The sequence below is a fragment of the Condylostylus longicornis genome, unplaced genomic scaffold, assembly GCF_029603195.1.
Source record: "Condylostylus longicornis isolate FDR11 unplaced genomic scaffold, ASM2960319v2 ptg000040l, whole genome shotgun sequence".
Taxonomy (NCBI): Eukaryota; Metazoa; Arthropoda; class Insecta; order Diptera; family Dolichopodidae; genus Condylostylus; species Condylostylus longicornis.
In genome coordinates, this window is record NW_026578009.1 from 6,049,836 (window position 1) to 6,065,395 (window position 15,560).

Here is a 15,560-nt window from a genome sequence, read left to right on the forward strand (position 1 = left end):
TAATTATAGATTGAGATTGTGAATAATTTGCATTAATTGTATATACATTAAGTAAATTAAAAATTCTAACTCTGTTTAATTGAGCTTATAGATTAATATGATAATTTGCAATTTGTATTTATTTAAGGTTGATTTGTAAAAATATTCCAGTAAAAATTAATACAAATTAATTCCAGTTGTATAGTAACAATGCGTGAGTTGAGGACTTTAAAATACGGTTGTATACCATTAAAATGGTTCTGAGTCAAATGAAGAATTCAATAAGTAAATTTCCATGATAACAAATCAAAAAAAGAAATTATTTCATTGCATAACTAGAGGCGTATTTCAAGTTTTATGTTATGCGTGTGCATAATCTCAAATAATAATTTTATATTATAGAGTTGCCATTTATATTATTTTATATTATAGCATATTATTATAAATAAATCGTATATAAATAATGGGTTTTTAGTAACAATCCAGCAATTTCAAATTATTGATATGGCCATATTATGTTAAATGGCAGATCATTCGAAAACACCAAATTTGAATAATAATTTTCAAGAAATTTCCCATACAATTATTTCTAAGCACACAATTTAAAAGCTGTTTGCAGAATACCTTAACGCTTAAACGATTTCGAATTTAAATAATTTATTTTAATTAAAATTTTTAAGATATTATCAGTTTGATTCAAAAATTGGGTTACAGTTCAAAGGATATATAGACGGAATTAATTATATTGACTTGCATTCATCGAATATTTTCGTGTCAAATTTTCTCAATTTCCAATTAATTTTCAAATTTTTTCTTTAATATAAAAAACTTACCAGAATGATTATGTTCTTCAGCTATTGGACAATGTGAATGTTTTCCATTATTTTTTTCGATATCATTATAAATATGATGATGTCCAATTTCTCGCCAAATTTTATGTATTAATTCAGTATCGGTTTTTGTATATTCTTCAATTGGTTCAATAAAAAATGAGCCAAAACTGGTTCGAATGTGCCCGGTCTGTAATAAATAAATAAAGAAACAAAATAAAAAAAATGATTAAAAACAAGAATTGAATATTTAAAATAATCAATAAATTAAAATCATAAATATAAAATTAAATTCAATTTATTTAAAAAAGATGAGGAGAAAAAAAATCATACTAGCATCCAGTGGAATCATAAATTTTCAACAGAATTTTTCGACGATTTTTTCCTCCATTTTTATTATTATTTTATGTGTTTTTAATAAAAATTTGAATTTAATTTTTTTTTTTACTAATTTATTAGCATAATAAACATTTCAATAATTTTAAAATTTATAATTTTTTTATATTCAAAAACAGCAAAAAATTTCGTATGTAAATGTTGGTTAGTCCATATAAGAATTATCACAAATGAAAAAATTTTGGAGAACAATTGGGTCTCTTTGAAAAGATTTAAATGCATTTGAAATATCCTTTGTCCTACTTTATAAGTGAAGTTCCTCGAAGACATTTGAAAATTTCACAGTGACAATTAGCAAATCTGATCATCTGACAATTATACAGTATGGCGTAAAAAGATTTGACTTGGAGTGGAATTAATTTATTTCAATTTAAAATCTTAAAATCCAAAATATTAGTAAGGAAAATTTCTTTATGCAATAGATGAATGTCATAACAAAAGAATTAAAGCATTTATTCTCCTCAAACAGGGCTCGAATCAGTGACCTACCGCTATTTATCAAAATTTTTGAAGCCCTAAGTAGAATCGCCGTAAGTATCGTATACATTGCTTTCAATATTCAATATTTTTTACACTTGACCATAGTTTGTTAATGTATTTTCAATTTACAAATATGTGCAAAGAATATAAAACAATTTCAGAGTATTGAGGTGGTTATTTGGTTGGCAATATAGCATGGGCTCTCAATATTTATTCCCTTAATCTAATTTCCATACATTTTTCTTAAATCTTTTAATTGTACCTTTAACTGTTCACAGGACAATGAATAAATACTTTATACTGTTAAGACATAATCATTCATGACAATGAAAATTTAAAAAAAAAACTGCAAATTTCACATCAAATATTTCGATTCATCGATACAACACTGTATCGAATCCGATATATAGGAATGGATAAGGCTAATTAATAAGATTCTATTCTTAATGCCTATTCAATAATAAGGAACTAATTTGGTAACTCGGTCAAACAACACTATTATGACACCATATAAAACTCATACTTAAAATTAGATTCCATTAATTAATTTTGTTTTTTGTTTTTTTTTGTTGCTCTTACATAAATTTAGTGTACGAGTAGTAAAAAAAAATTATGACAAAATCTACAAATTTAAATATTAAAAAAGAAAAAGTAAAAGAAAAATTTTTCATTTCTAAATTTTTACTTTTTATTTTTTTAATGTTAAATGCTTTTTAAAATTCATAAATTTTGTGCAAAAACTTAAAAAAAAAAAATTTATAATCATAAATGAATAATCGTAAAAATTAATGAACGGACGAGCTCTCTCTCTCTCTCCTCCAGTTGTAAAATTAATTTCTTGCAAAAATGAGAAAATTATTGCCATGCTTTTAAGAAAAATTAAAAATATTTTAATTTAACTATGAAATTGAAATTAATTTTTTTTTTTAATTAAAAATGCAGTTCAAATTTAATTTCGTTTTTGACTTTGTTTTCATTCAACGTGCATATCTTTTGGGATTAATGACAACATGAAATTTCTAAATGCAAAATAATAGTCTAATTGTGTATCTCGCTTTTTTACTCATTCCTTATTCACTTTTAAATCAAAATTCTCAATATTTTCTAATTGGCATTTAATTTTTCCAAAAAGATTACTCAACTTTCCAAACCTCTCACTTTCAAAAACGAAGTGAATAGATTTCGTATACATTTTAGAAAAAACGAAATACGCAATACCAAATAATTCTTCTAACTCGAAAATTACATTATATAATTTTATATAGTAGTTACTCACTTTCTTCTCACTTACTAAGTAAAATAGCGAGATAGACGATTAGGCCCTAAAATTTTCCTAAAATATTCCTTCATAAGAATTAAAAGAAAATTTATTCGTCTCTTACCAAAAGTTTTTTGCTTCTCGAAATTTTTCACAAATTCGAATAGAAACTAGGTTAGTATTGTCAATTTTAAGATGGAAGTGCTTTTCTGCCTTTTTGGATTGCTGAAAAATTTGTAAATTCGGGGTTTTTATCAGCCCAAAGTATAGTTAACAGAATGAGGGTTCGATTTAAAACTTCACTCTCCTTACATTTTTACAAAATTTAAAAAGAAAAGTGTTTTATTATAGTTTTATGCTATTCATACGTCCGATCAAGTCGTCTTTACTGAGGTAGTTTTATAGACATCATCCTTTCGAAAAACTTATTTTCTAATAAAAAAATAATTAACAGCTTTGGAGTAAGTTTGTAAATGGAGTAGCTTGAACACGTACAAAAGGAATGGATCTATCAGTATAAACTTGTGTAATTAATGTCCTGTACCATTAGATTGTTATACATCCTTAAGCGAGGCGTAAAAACTAAAAAATAAATTGTGAATACAAAAATGAAATCAAAAAATTTTGAATTATTTCTTTAAAAATTCCAACTTGAACAAAATTTTAAAAAATAATGCAAAACAAGCTATCATTATAATTCTGAGGATATGAACCTTAATTAAAACTGGATAAAATTAAAACTCCAACTTTAAAAATTTTAATGTTGCTCTCTGGTGTGGTGCAAAGCTATTCTGAACAGATTAATGAACTGACATTATAGCAATGTCATTTTGCATTTTAAAGTATATTCAAGACAATGAGCACACCATAAAAATGAAAATTTATCATCTAATTTAAAACGATAACACTTTTAATTTCGTAAAATTGTCTTGCAAATTAAACCGCGTCTTTTGTTTAATTTTATTATTAATTTCAATAATTTTCATTATCAAATTTTCAATAAATTTTTTTTTTTTAAAACATTTTAATTTTTAATTAAGTTTTTGAATTTTTTTTTTGCAGAACGTTTATATTTTATTACGATAAAATTTTATTACAATTTCAATTCTTTATCCTTCAAATGACGGTCATCTGTGTTTTCAAAATCGGACAATTGCATTTGTAATCGATTGCAATAAAGAAAAGCTGTTCTTCCGAGTGGATTGTGTCTTGTTTTTTCTTAATATTTCTGATATTTTTTTTTTAAATTTTTATCATAAATCTTTGCTTTTATATAATTTTATTACTTTTAATTATGATTATAGAATTAGAAATTCAATAACTTGATCTGATGGCGTAGCTGTTTTTTTTTTGTTTTTTCCAATTAAGACATAAATTTTATTGAGCGTTTTTATTGTATGGCCTTTGTTTGTGTTTCCATTTTGAATTTGTCATAATATGCGTATAATTTTATTAATTTCGATTCATTTATTAAATGATTCAATTATAAAATTGCGATCGTTATCAAAAATAGTCACCATTGATTTCATAATTTTATTAATATACATATATAATAACGTAGGTGGGTTTTTATTAATTTCCTGTATATTTAAAATTAAATATTTCAATCCTTATTCGTATGGCTTTTAAATAAAACAAATTAATTTTAAAATAGAGATAAAGCAAAAAAAAAATTGTTTTACTTCTGTTTGTACAATTATTAAAATTTTATATAAAATAAAGTGACCGTATAGAAATTATCTTTTCTCATTTCCTAAAATTAAAATAAAATAAAATTTAATTTAATAAATCTATAGATTTCCTGGAAAAATATTAACTTTTCTAAAATGAACAAAAGAAATAAATATTTGTATGAAAAGACAAAGGTGAATAATATAAAAAAATTTTGCGATTGAATAATGTGCAAGATATTGGCAAGATGTGGCAAAATACTGAAACATAAAATTAGTGAAAAACGATAACAACTTTGTGATAACCTTATTAATGGATGAAAAATTTCAGCATTTACTTTTGAAATTGTACGGCGGTTACCACCGCAAGCTAAGAAATTTCAACTAGTTTTATCAAATATAAGGGTCCTTATAAAATACTTGCTTATGCGATATTTCAATATTGTATGCTGTATAATTTAAATAGATTTCCGATATTTACTATCAGAAACCATTTGTGAAAATTTGGGCGACTTAGTCCAATTCGCTTTTGAATTATCGCTCGGACGGACAGACATATAGGCGGACAGACATGCTAAAATCGATTTAAAATTTGACTTTGATCAAAAGCACACTTATTCTTATATCTCAGACTATTACTACTTAGCTTTACAAAATGTAAGGCAAATTTATAATACCCTTTGAATTCTGCATAATACAAAAATTAATTATTTGTGACCATTATAAAAAATTTTAATGTCAATTTTTACAATTGCAGAGCTTATATTTCTTGTAATTATAGCAGCTATCGAAGATACGATAATTTGATATCGAAGTAATGTAAAATAAATTTTTAAGCACATACATATGTACATACATGTATTATATATGTTCGATTTATACTTTTCCCTTAAAGCTATAACCCACTTATTGCATATTCTTAATATTCGAGATAATATGGTTGTTTACGCCAACTAAAATATAGTTAAATTGAAACAAATTTTGGCACCCTGATCACCTCAACCAAAATAGTTATACCTGTTTCGAAGTCTATACATTGTAAATTATTCAAAATTATTGTGAATTCCCCACGCACAATACTCAATTTTTTTTGTGTGAAATATGCTAAATTGAAAAAAAGGTGTTAAAAAGAGTGCTTCTTCAAACTTGAGAAACAAAAAACTTATTTGCTGAATTTGCATTTTATAAACTTTTGTTTTTTTTTTTTGTTTTACGAATTTTGAATGAAGTAGCAATAAAATTTTTAGTAAAACAATTTGTTGTACAACCAATTACATATGTTTATATTTTTACTGACAAATATACAAGTTTATTTGTATGTGATTAAAATTATGTGTAAAATATACAAATAATATTTTTCGGGATTGCAATTTTTTATAAAAATTGCGTATTTCACTTTTGTACTTGACACAATTACAGGTTAGTATTTTTTAATTAAGACGCTTTATAATCATTAGTAATTTTTAAAATTTCGACATTTTTATATACATACATACAATATTAATCTAAAAATATTAAGAATAAAAATTTTATTAATATTTATATATGAAGAAAATATGAAAATTATTTCCGGTTCTTTTGCTCGCTATTGTATGCTTGTTATGACTTTGAATTGGAAATTACGGCCAGAAATAAGTTTTTTAGTTTTTGTTTTTTTTTTTTTGGCAAAATTCCCATTGAATTGAAAGGGGAATGAATATAGAAAAAAAATTCATAGGAAAATTATTTTCGAATTTATGAGTGTAGGCATTAGATATTCGTATTTCAGTCTGATACAAAAATATTATGTAGCATGGCAATAGGTTAGATAAAACAAGAATAATACACATAAACTTTTACCAAAATATGTAGAAATTGATATCTTTCTCAAATTCAATTAAAATAATCTTTATAGTTTGTGGAACTCGATAGAATTGTTATTCTAAATGAAATTTTATTTATAAAACCTCATTTGTTGCAAATTTGAAATTTGTTTTATAGTGAACTCTCACCAGAGAGTACGATGATTATCAAAAATGACTTGGGGCTATTAAAACTGAACCGTGCAGTATGTAGTTAAATAAATTAAGAGTATACAGGATGTCCTGAGTCTAAGAGGACATTCTACCTTCACTTTTATCTTCACTGTTCATTTATGCTGCTTAGGCCTTCATGGAGACGATGATTTTGATTGTTTATCAGAAGATTGTTAAAAATTGACTTACAGGGCTGTACTAATGAAATTATGCGATATGATATTCTTCGGGCCATAAAATTTTTTCAAATATACGGAAAACACAATTTTTTATAAAGTCATTGGAGAAAAAATATTTCGTATAAAATAACATTTGCAGTACTTTATTTTTCTCAATCTAAACCAGATTACTCATATATCAAATTAAAACTCAATTGACAAGGTTGCCAACTGTACTAAAATTGGAGAAAGCTGTAATGTTACGTTGTATAAAAAATTAAGGTTTTTTATAAATGAAAAATTGAAATTATAAATTTTTCAAATTTTGAACTTATGTGATGCCGCAATTTGAGCAGACTACAACTAAAGTTGCTTTAGTTGTAGTCTGCTCAAAAGTATGAGAATAATAAAATCCGTCTAAATATTCATAGCAATATTTTATATGAGTATATAGATCGAGAAATAAGTCGGAAAATTTATTGAATGAAAATATTCGAAAATACTAATTGACCTTAGTAAGTTAATAAATTTGGCATGATAAATTTTCAAGTGAAATAAATGTCCACTAAAAAATATATTTATATACATACATAGAAGTACACGCCTATATGTATGTAAACTGTTATGTGTATACATACTGGAACATAAGTACATCATCTTAAGAAACATATCACAAACAAACATACGTAGTTATTCTACAGTTTTTAGCGCCCACAACAGAACTGCACATAATAATGTACTCAGTAATAAAAGTAGCAACATAAAGTTTTAAAAATATTAAATGTAAAATTATTAATTAAATTAAAAATAGAATTTTTCACAATATTTGCCTCGTGGATTATTATGATGAATAATTAGAAGAAGAGTTGGCGTCATAATATTACTATACAGCGTTTATTTATTAGTTGTGGCCCATTGGGGATTAGCAAAAATTAGTTCAAGATTTTAAATAGTTAAAAAAAAACATTTAAATTTTCATATTTTATTTTTTTTCTATTAGATATTTTTTTTTAAAGTATTATCACAGGCAATAAGAGGATTAATAAAATTAAAGACTAAAACGAAAGACAGAAAAAAATTATTAATTTTATTATCAATAAAACGTTAAGACTGTCGAATTCCCGATTATTTAATACGTAGTCCTTTTAATTTTTGTTCTCATCCGAAAAGTATGCAATAACTGTTGATTGTAAAATATACTTTTGGTATACTTGAAGAATGTTTAGTTTTAATAAAGTTTGCAAAATTTCAATTTGACAGTTGAAAATTTAAATTTGTTGTCTTTGAATTGATAGAAGTTATCAACTTATTCAGCAATATAAATTTTTGGGCGTTTCGTTTTTTCAGTTAAAGAATAGTTCTAGCTTGCATAGTACGTTCGAAAATTCACGCTACATACACTGAAAATATAGATCGTTCGGAAATTACTGGCAGCAATAAAGTTCGTTCGGAAATTCAATCTGCAATAAAGAAATGTTAGAAATGTAGCGCAAGCCTCTAGTATAAATTTTGTCGCTGCCTCATGAAATTTCTTTTTTTTTTTTAAATTCAAAATTCAAAAACAAATTTAAGTTTCAAAATGACAGATTCAGATATCGCAGGGTTATTAAAGTAAGTTTTCTTTAAGTTTTCAAATCTTATTAAAATTTCCTTATTTTGCAATGAAGGCGAAAGGTATTGTTATACAATTTCATAAACAATATCATTTCTGTTATTTTCGAACAACTGATTTAGAAGTTTCAGAAATTGTAGACTGTGTGAACAAAAAAAACTTAACTAAAGTTTTTGCGTACTGTTTAACGCAGCGGCTTGGAAATTTTAGTTTTAATGTAGAATTTTCAGCGCAGCGTGCATAAACCAAAACCTCCTTTATTTACGAGCAAATTCGAATCGAAGTTGAGTCTACACTAAAATTTTTTACTCATTGTTTTATTTTCTAATTAAATTACTACTGTATTTTCTTAAGTTTTTTTCGCATTTGGGAATGCCATAATATTTAAAATGATTAAAACATTATAAACTTGAATGAAAATCTTCAAAATATTTAATTATATTCAATTTAAGTAAAATAAAAATCGAAACTTTGTTGCTTTTTTTTAATATTAATTATGAAAAAATATGAAACAATTTAAAATTTAGCAAAAAATTTAATGAATATAAAATCATAAAGTTCAGTAAATTGCCTTGAAAAACTTTAATTTAGCAAAAATTTTATTCTTTGATTTTTATTATACATATAAAATTCCAATGAGCATGACTAATTTACTTTATTTTCGAAAATTCAAAATAAATTTTAATAGAATTTTTTTTTAATTATAGCATGGTTATTAATGTGCAATTAAATTTGGAATAATTTTTATTAAAATTTTGTGTTATTAGCATATAGACTATGGAGACTTTCAAATGTTAAAACTCAATATTGTGTTCAAAATTTAAATGTAGTGTGGCTAAAGTAAATTAGTTTGGTTATTAAGTTTACTTTGTATATTGAAACTAAGGAGCGGACCATGTGATCGAACTTCTTTTTAATTTAATTCGCTAAACTTTTTGCGAGCTATTCATAGTTATGCCTTCATACAATACAAGATGATTCAGTAATCAGTGCCTGTATATTAAAATTGAAAAAAGTTGCTCAAATAAACAAAAATTTAAGAATTTAATTGTTATCTAAAATTAGAAACGTGCACAACGGCAACATTTTCTTTCAAAATTATTTTTACACGCTTTATATCTTATAGGTTTCCAATCGACGATTTCTGATTTATGTTAAAAATTCTTTAAATATTACCGTATAAAACTATTTTTTTCTCTTGGCATCCCAATCGTTTTTAATCCAACTCCTATAAATAGAAAAAATTATGTATGTATGTACATATGTAGGTACATTAATATTTTCCAAAATGTCACAAAAACCTATATATTTACAAATAAAATGCTCAAGGTCAACTTATTAAATAAATTGAATTTGACATCTTTATCCCATTAGCAGATTATTATGTCACATGCCTTTAAAATGACATTAGATTTTAATGATCTAAAAAAAGGTCGTCTAGAAAAGAAAAACAAATAAATCTAAAATTGTACATATAGGAGAATAGGGCTAAATTGTATATAACAAAAGTTTATTCAACTGTAAGAATAGAATTTTAATTTTAATCTGGATTTCTTTTGTTTTTATTTTTTAACAATTATTCTGGCGCCTTATTATTTGATATAAAAAATAAAAACAAAAAATAAAACATTTTTTTATATTCGTTTCTAATTCTACTTTTGTTTTTGAATAAAAATTTAATAGTTCTTTAACTTTTCTAATTCTATTTGATCCCTCATTTCAATAGGGCTTATTTAAATTATTAACATCGACATTTTTTGAATTTCGTGGGTTTTTTTTTTTGTTTGAATTAATATTTATTTGTTTAGTCGGTGCAAAGTGTTCGAAATATGGCTGAAAATATTGCATTTTTAGGGAAAATTACTACATCAACTCTTGAGATGAGTGCACAGTTGCCAAACATTGAATCATTTTATATTTCTTTTTAAACTATTCATGGATATCGAATCGAATGTTGTAAATGTCAAATAAATTGTTATTACCTATTAGTCAACTATTAAATGTCTAATTATTGTCATTTGTCAATATTCTGTAAAAATTCAAAGTAAAACAATTAAATAAAAATACCACGTCGTAAACGCAATGGGTGCAATATGCTATGATGCGCACCATACGGAAGGTATTGAAAAATTCATGTCATTTTATTGTACTAAATTTTATATTTTGCTGAATTGAAATAGATTTTGGGATACGTTCAAACGACGGCAATTTTTCCAATGATTTTATATGCCTCCTTCCATGTTAATTTTTATACTTGGCATAAAAACGGTAAGACTACAAAAGAGTCATTAAGGAAATGACTCTAATTTATGACGATAAAACAAAACTTAACCTATGAGCGATTTTTACTTAAAATTAATGAATTTTAGTGCTATTTAGCTCTTCTTTAATAAAAACATTTTACTTCTCATTTTTAACACTACTCTGGCAGCTCTGGAGTTGAATAGTTTTTAAGTGTATTTCGATAAAAAAATTTTGTAATTACATAATGATATTTTCATATGGTAAAGACAGCCATAATGGGCATAACCCAAAATATTATAATACATTTGAAATTTTCCTAGAATTTGATTTATTATAAAATTTCCAGTGACTTAGTTAAGGGCATGTTTTCACCTAACTGATAATATGATGTGAGAAATATTGAAACAAAATTATGATAAATCTTACTGCAATTCACAAATTATTATATTGAGCGTTGGATCTTACAAAACAACATTGAATCATGATTTTTTCGTAGTAAATGACTTTTAAATATTTAAAAAGTGTTTACCTTTGCAGTTCAGTTACGTTGCTAATATTTTCTTTGGAATTTTATAATTGTATATAACAAATCCTTAAAAATAAATTAGTCAATTCAGTCAATTTAATGTTTTCTCTTATCTCGTTCATTTTAGAAAAAAAAAAATTCTCAAAATAATTCGGCATCTTTCAAATCTTTCCGGCTTATCTTATTATTGTCTTTGAAACTTTTTTGACAGTTTTAAATAGTCTTCAATATACGATTATGTTAGTATAGCTATACATACTCGTCCATAAATTCACATTTTATATACTTTGTAAATGTGAATTTATTCATGGTTTTCTTAAGAATATGCTTAAGCTGTCATTAGTGGCATGATAAGAATAGATGATAAATCCACAAGTCAATTCTTTTGTTTGTTAATGCTAATAATCGTGTCCGTTTTCTGATTTAGGTCACATTTCAAATTTTTTTTTGTGTTTTAAATAAATAAATTAGTATTCTATAAATCTACTCAGTTTGCCTTACGTTTATTACAGAACAAAAAAAAAAAAGAAATTCATTCATACATAACGTGTATCAAAGCTGATAGCCTGTATACAGAGGGATTTAGTCAATATTGTCCACGAATACGAATTTAAATGATTTAAACGGAAATTAAACCTAAAATCTAAAATACAGTGACGCTGAACACTTTGTAGCGCTACTCTGTAACTGTAATTTCGATGTCGGAATGACTTTGTAATCAAAAAAAGGTTGATTTTGACGTAAGTAACTTTCAATTCTACGTTTTAAATTTTTTTTGACTCATAGTAAAAAATTTTGTAATTTCTTTTGGACTTTGCATAATTTTAGGATTCAACAGCACAATATATGATTAATACTCATATTGATTTTTAAATTTTCGGTTTAAAGTAACATTTAAGCCGTTGCCGTTTGGACCCTTATTTCACGGAATAAAATAATTAAAAGCAGAATATTTCTTCATGCAACTGTTCTTCAGAAAGATGAATTAGGCAAAGAAACTAGTCTCCTCAACTGGAATTCCTCCTCGCAATTCCACTCTGAGAACAAATCGTCGTTTTCAAATTTTATAAACCTACGTATTTCCCATTTTAGATTTGTAACCCCTCGTCTTGTACTCCCTAGCAGACATTACGAATTCACAATAAATTGATACCGATCAGGTGATATGATCATGGAATGCAATAATACTTTGTTTTCCGTAGACGTTGATGCACATATATACCTTAATACATATTTTGTATATGTAAGTATTTTATATGATTAATATGCGAAAGATCATTTCGATAAATCTCACGCAGGTGGATAAATTCCATTTCATTCAAATAAATGTCAAAGTCACTGTCAAAAACTAACAAAAAATTAAAACAAAAAAAAAAGGAAAACGGTAAAAAAAAATGTAAAGCTTACCATTCCATTGCACAAAGAGACAGCAACAACACTTTTTTCATCATCTTTAACTCGTCCCTTATAATAGCATTCCAGGTGATAGCGATCTTCTTCTTTTTCAGGTATACGATTCGTTTGATTTTCATAAACGTGAGTAACCTGTAATAAGATATAATAAGATAATTGTGAATAAAAAAAATTGAGTTAAGGTGAAAATAAAATGCTGAATTAAATGTCAAAAAAGGAAAATAAAATATTTTTATTTTTAGGTTATAAATTAAAAAAAAAAATGGAAAAGAGAAAAAAAACATGCATTTCCATTTTTGTTTTCCTCTTTTTAACTTTTTTTTTACAAATGGATGGATGGAATTTTGATGAATTTTTACAGACCGGATTGCATACAATAAGGAAGGTTACGGGATGGCACCAAATTACGCATGTCGAGTTTTTGATGGGATCGCACTCAATAGTAAAGAACGTAACTAAACCATTTTTGGAGAAATGTCGGTCTGTTTATCCATCTGTCTGTCGGTGCACGCATGAATGTTAAGCTCGACTGAACCGATTTTGATGTAATTTTTTGTATGAGCTTATTTTGGCTATGTCAGAAATTGATCTTTTTTTGGAATATATAAGGTCTCAGAATGTAGACCGAACTGCGGGCCGATTTTGTATATTTGTGCATATAAAGAGAAATAATCAACCAATTTCCTTGATATTTAATATTTAAATTCGGGGCCTTAAAACAATGAACCTATAAGTTTTTTGGAAAGACCTTAATTCTCAAACCGAGGGGCCGCTCTTATATATTTTAGCAATCTACGGAAATAGTTGATGGAATTTCTTAAAATTCAATATTTGAGCTGCACTTGATTCTGAAATCATATGGCGATTTTTGTATTCATCATGGAATTCGAATGGCTCAAAGTCAAACTAATTTGTATAAAAGGTAAATTTGCATTTTTCTGGACATGTTAAAGAAAAGCATACTAACTTTCTTAAATTTAGAAAGAAGTGTTTCAAAGTCATTTTTATAATCTTATGTAATACTTTGGCTAAACCAGAAAATACACATTGCGGTCGGTTATGTGGTGATCACAGCAGATTTATTTTTGTTGTTTCCCATTTTTTTTTTTTTTTTTTGGATGAAATGATTGAAATTTTGTATTCATCCAAAAAAAGAAAAATACTTATTTTGAATTTTTGTTAAAATTTGTCGGGTAGAACTGTAAAAACAAATTCTTAAAAGTGATTACAAATTTTGACTAAAATTTTCTTATCTGGCAACATGTTATTTATCAAAATGAGTGAATAATTTTTTTTTTTTATTTCAATAATAATGAGATTACATGTTGTTTTTATTGGGAAAATCTCACGATTTTTTTAAGCCACAACTTGAGTTTTATGTTTGTGGGCCTTTTTTTGAATAAATAAAAATATTTACAATAACTGTAATAAATCTTCTATGTAATTTAGAAAACACTTTATATTAGAAGGAATGGGGCTGCAGCGCGTGACTAAAGTTTTAAGTGGATAGCAATTATTGAAATTACTTCAGTTTAATCAAATTCTAAATATTTATAGATTTGTTCCCTGCCCAGAAAAGAATGATAACCGTTTACAAATTCATTTACGGGACGTTTTCAAACCATTAACAAAGCAAATATTTTATTTCTTGCCATGGTCATTCTTCAAATCGAAATCATCTTAAAATAATGCTATAGTTTTCGTTTTCAGATATCTAAAAATATTTGTTTCCTTTATAATTCTTAAAATAAATTTGAGTTTTACACACTCTAAAACAACTTTATTGAAAATGTAATGCAGTAAGTTAATTTTGGTTCAAAATTAAGTGTACAAACAAAAATATTTCGGTATGAATTAGTCGTTCAAATATTTCAAAATTAAAAAAAAATAAAGAGAAAATATTAAATTATAATAAAAAAAATTAAAAAAATAAATTTTGGGCTTGGCTCGGCTTTATACCACTAAAAACAAACCGATACAATCATCGTTGTCGTCGTCGTCGTCAAAAGAAAGAAAAAAATACAACATTGTCGCTAAATTGTTAAATCGCTTTTTCTTTGTGAATCTCATTTTAAGTCTTCCGTAAATCAAATTCATTTATTATCAAAGTCATTAAATAAAATTATGATTTAATAAATTGTTTATATTTTTATGTTTGTATTGAAAATTTGTACATTTGTGTAAATGTCATAATGATAGCATGACACACATTATATTTTCGGAAAGGTATGATAAATTTGTTTAACGTTTAATAATATAGAATGAGTTTTTGAAAATATGCAAAAAATAGTTCTCTGTTTACTCGCCTAAGAGTAAACTATTTTAGAAGTAAATTATAAATCAAGGATCTTACTATATGTAATACGATTATCGTATTCGGAAAAATTATAAGGCAGTGCCAATCACTTTGTATATAGAACTACTTTTCTATTTCTGCAAATACGTTTCATGAAAATCGAATTACATAGTAAGGCTCTAAGTCAGAGCTTTTCCGAATAAAAATATATTTTTCTGGATTTTTGACAAAACATCTTGAAATATTTTAGTATTGGTTTTTTTTGAGTGTATTTACAAATAAGCAGAGTTTATTACATTTCTGCAGGGTTTCTTTTGTGTGTTAAAAAGCTTAGAGTATATCCCTAATAATTTGAGGCATTAATATAAATGTTTCAATAAATAATAAAACAACTCATATACATTTATTTTCATTATGACCTTAAAATGTTCTATATAGCAATTAGCATTGTTTTTTCTAGCTTAACCCATGATTAGTTAAGATAGCTGTAGATTTCATTTTATTGCTCTATTAGAATTATTGAAAGTGAATAATAATATTTGTGTAGTTTACATTCAGATAGGAATTATGCGATTTGACAACTTTTAATATTTATTTCAATAATACATATTTAACTCCGATAAATAGTGTTACTTAATTATTCCACTAAATAGCAACTAAGTTTGTAACTAATAAGAAAAAAT

The 15,560-nt window shown here is 25.5% G+C and overlaps 1 protein-coding gene across 3 annotated transcripts in view; it reads right to left on the reverse strand.

Moving 5' to 3' along the window:
* The window catches only part of LOC129609854 (A disintegrin and metalloproteinase with thrombospondin motifs 9-like), a 217,091-nt gene that overhangs the window by 86,816 nt on the left and 114,715 nt on the right, over positions 1-15,560 (reverse strand). For all 3 annotated transcript variants that reach the window (XM_055521990.1, XM_055521992.1, XM_055521991.1), the window contains exons 5-6: positions 12,576-12,713; positions 813-999 (exon numbers count right to left, since the gene is read on the reverse strand). In XM_055521990.1, the coding sequence (XP_055377965.1) occupies positions 813-999; positions 12,576-12,713 (325 nt within the window). The remainder of the gene's footprint in view (positions 1-812; positions 1,000-12,575; positions 12,714-15,560) is intronic.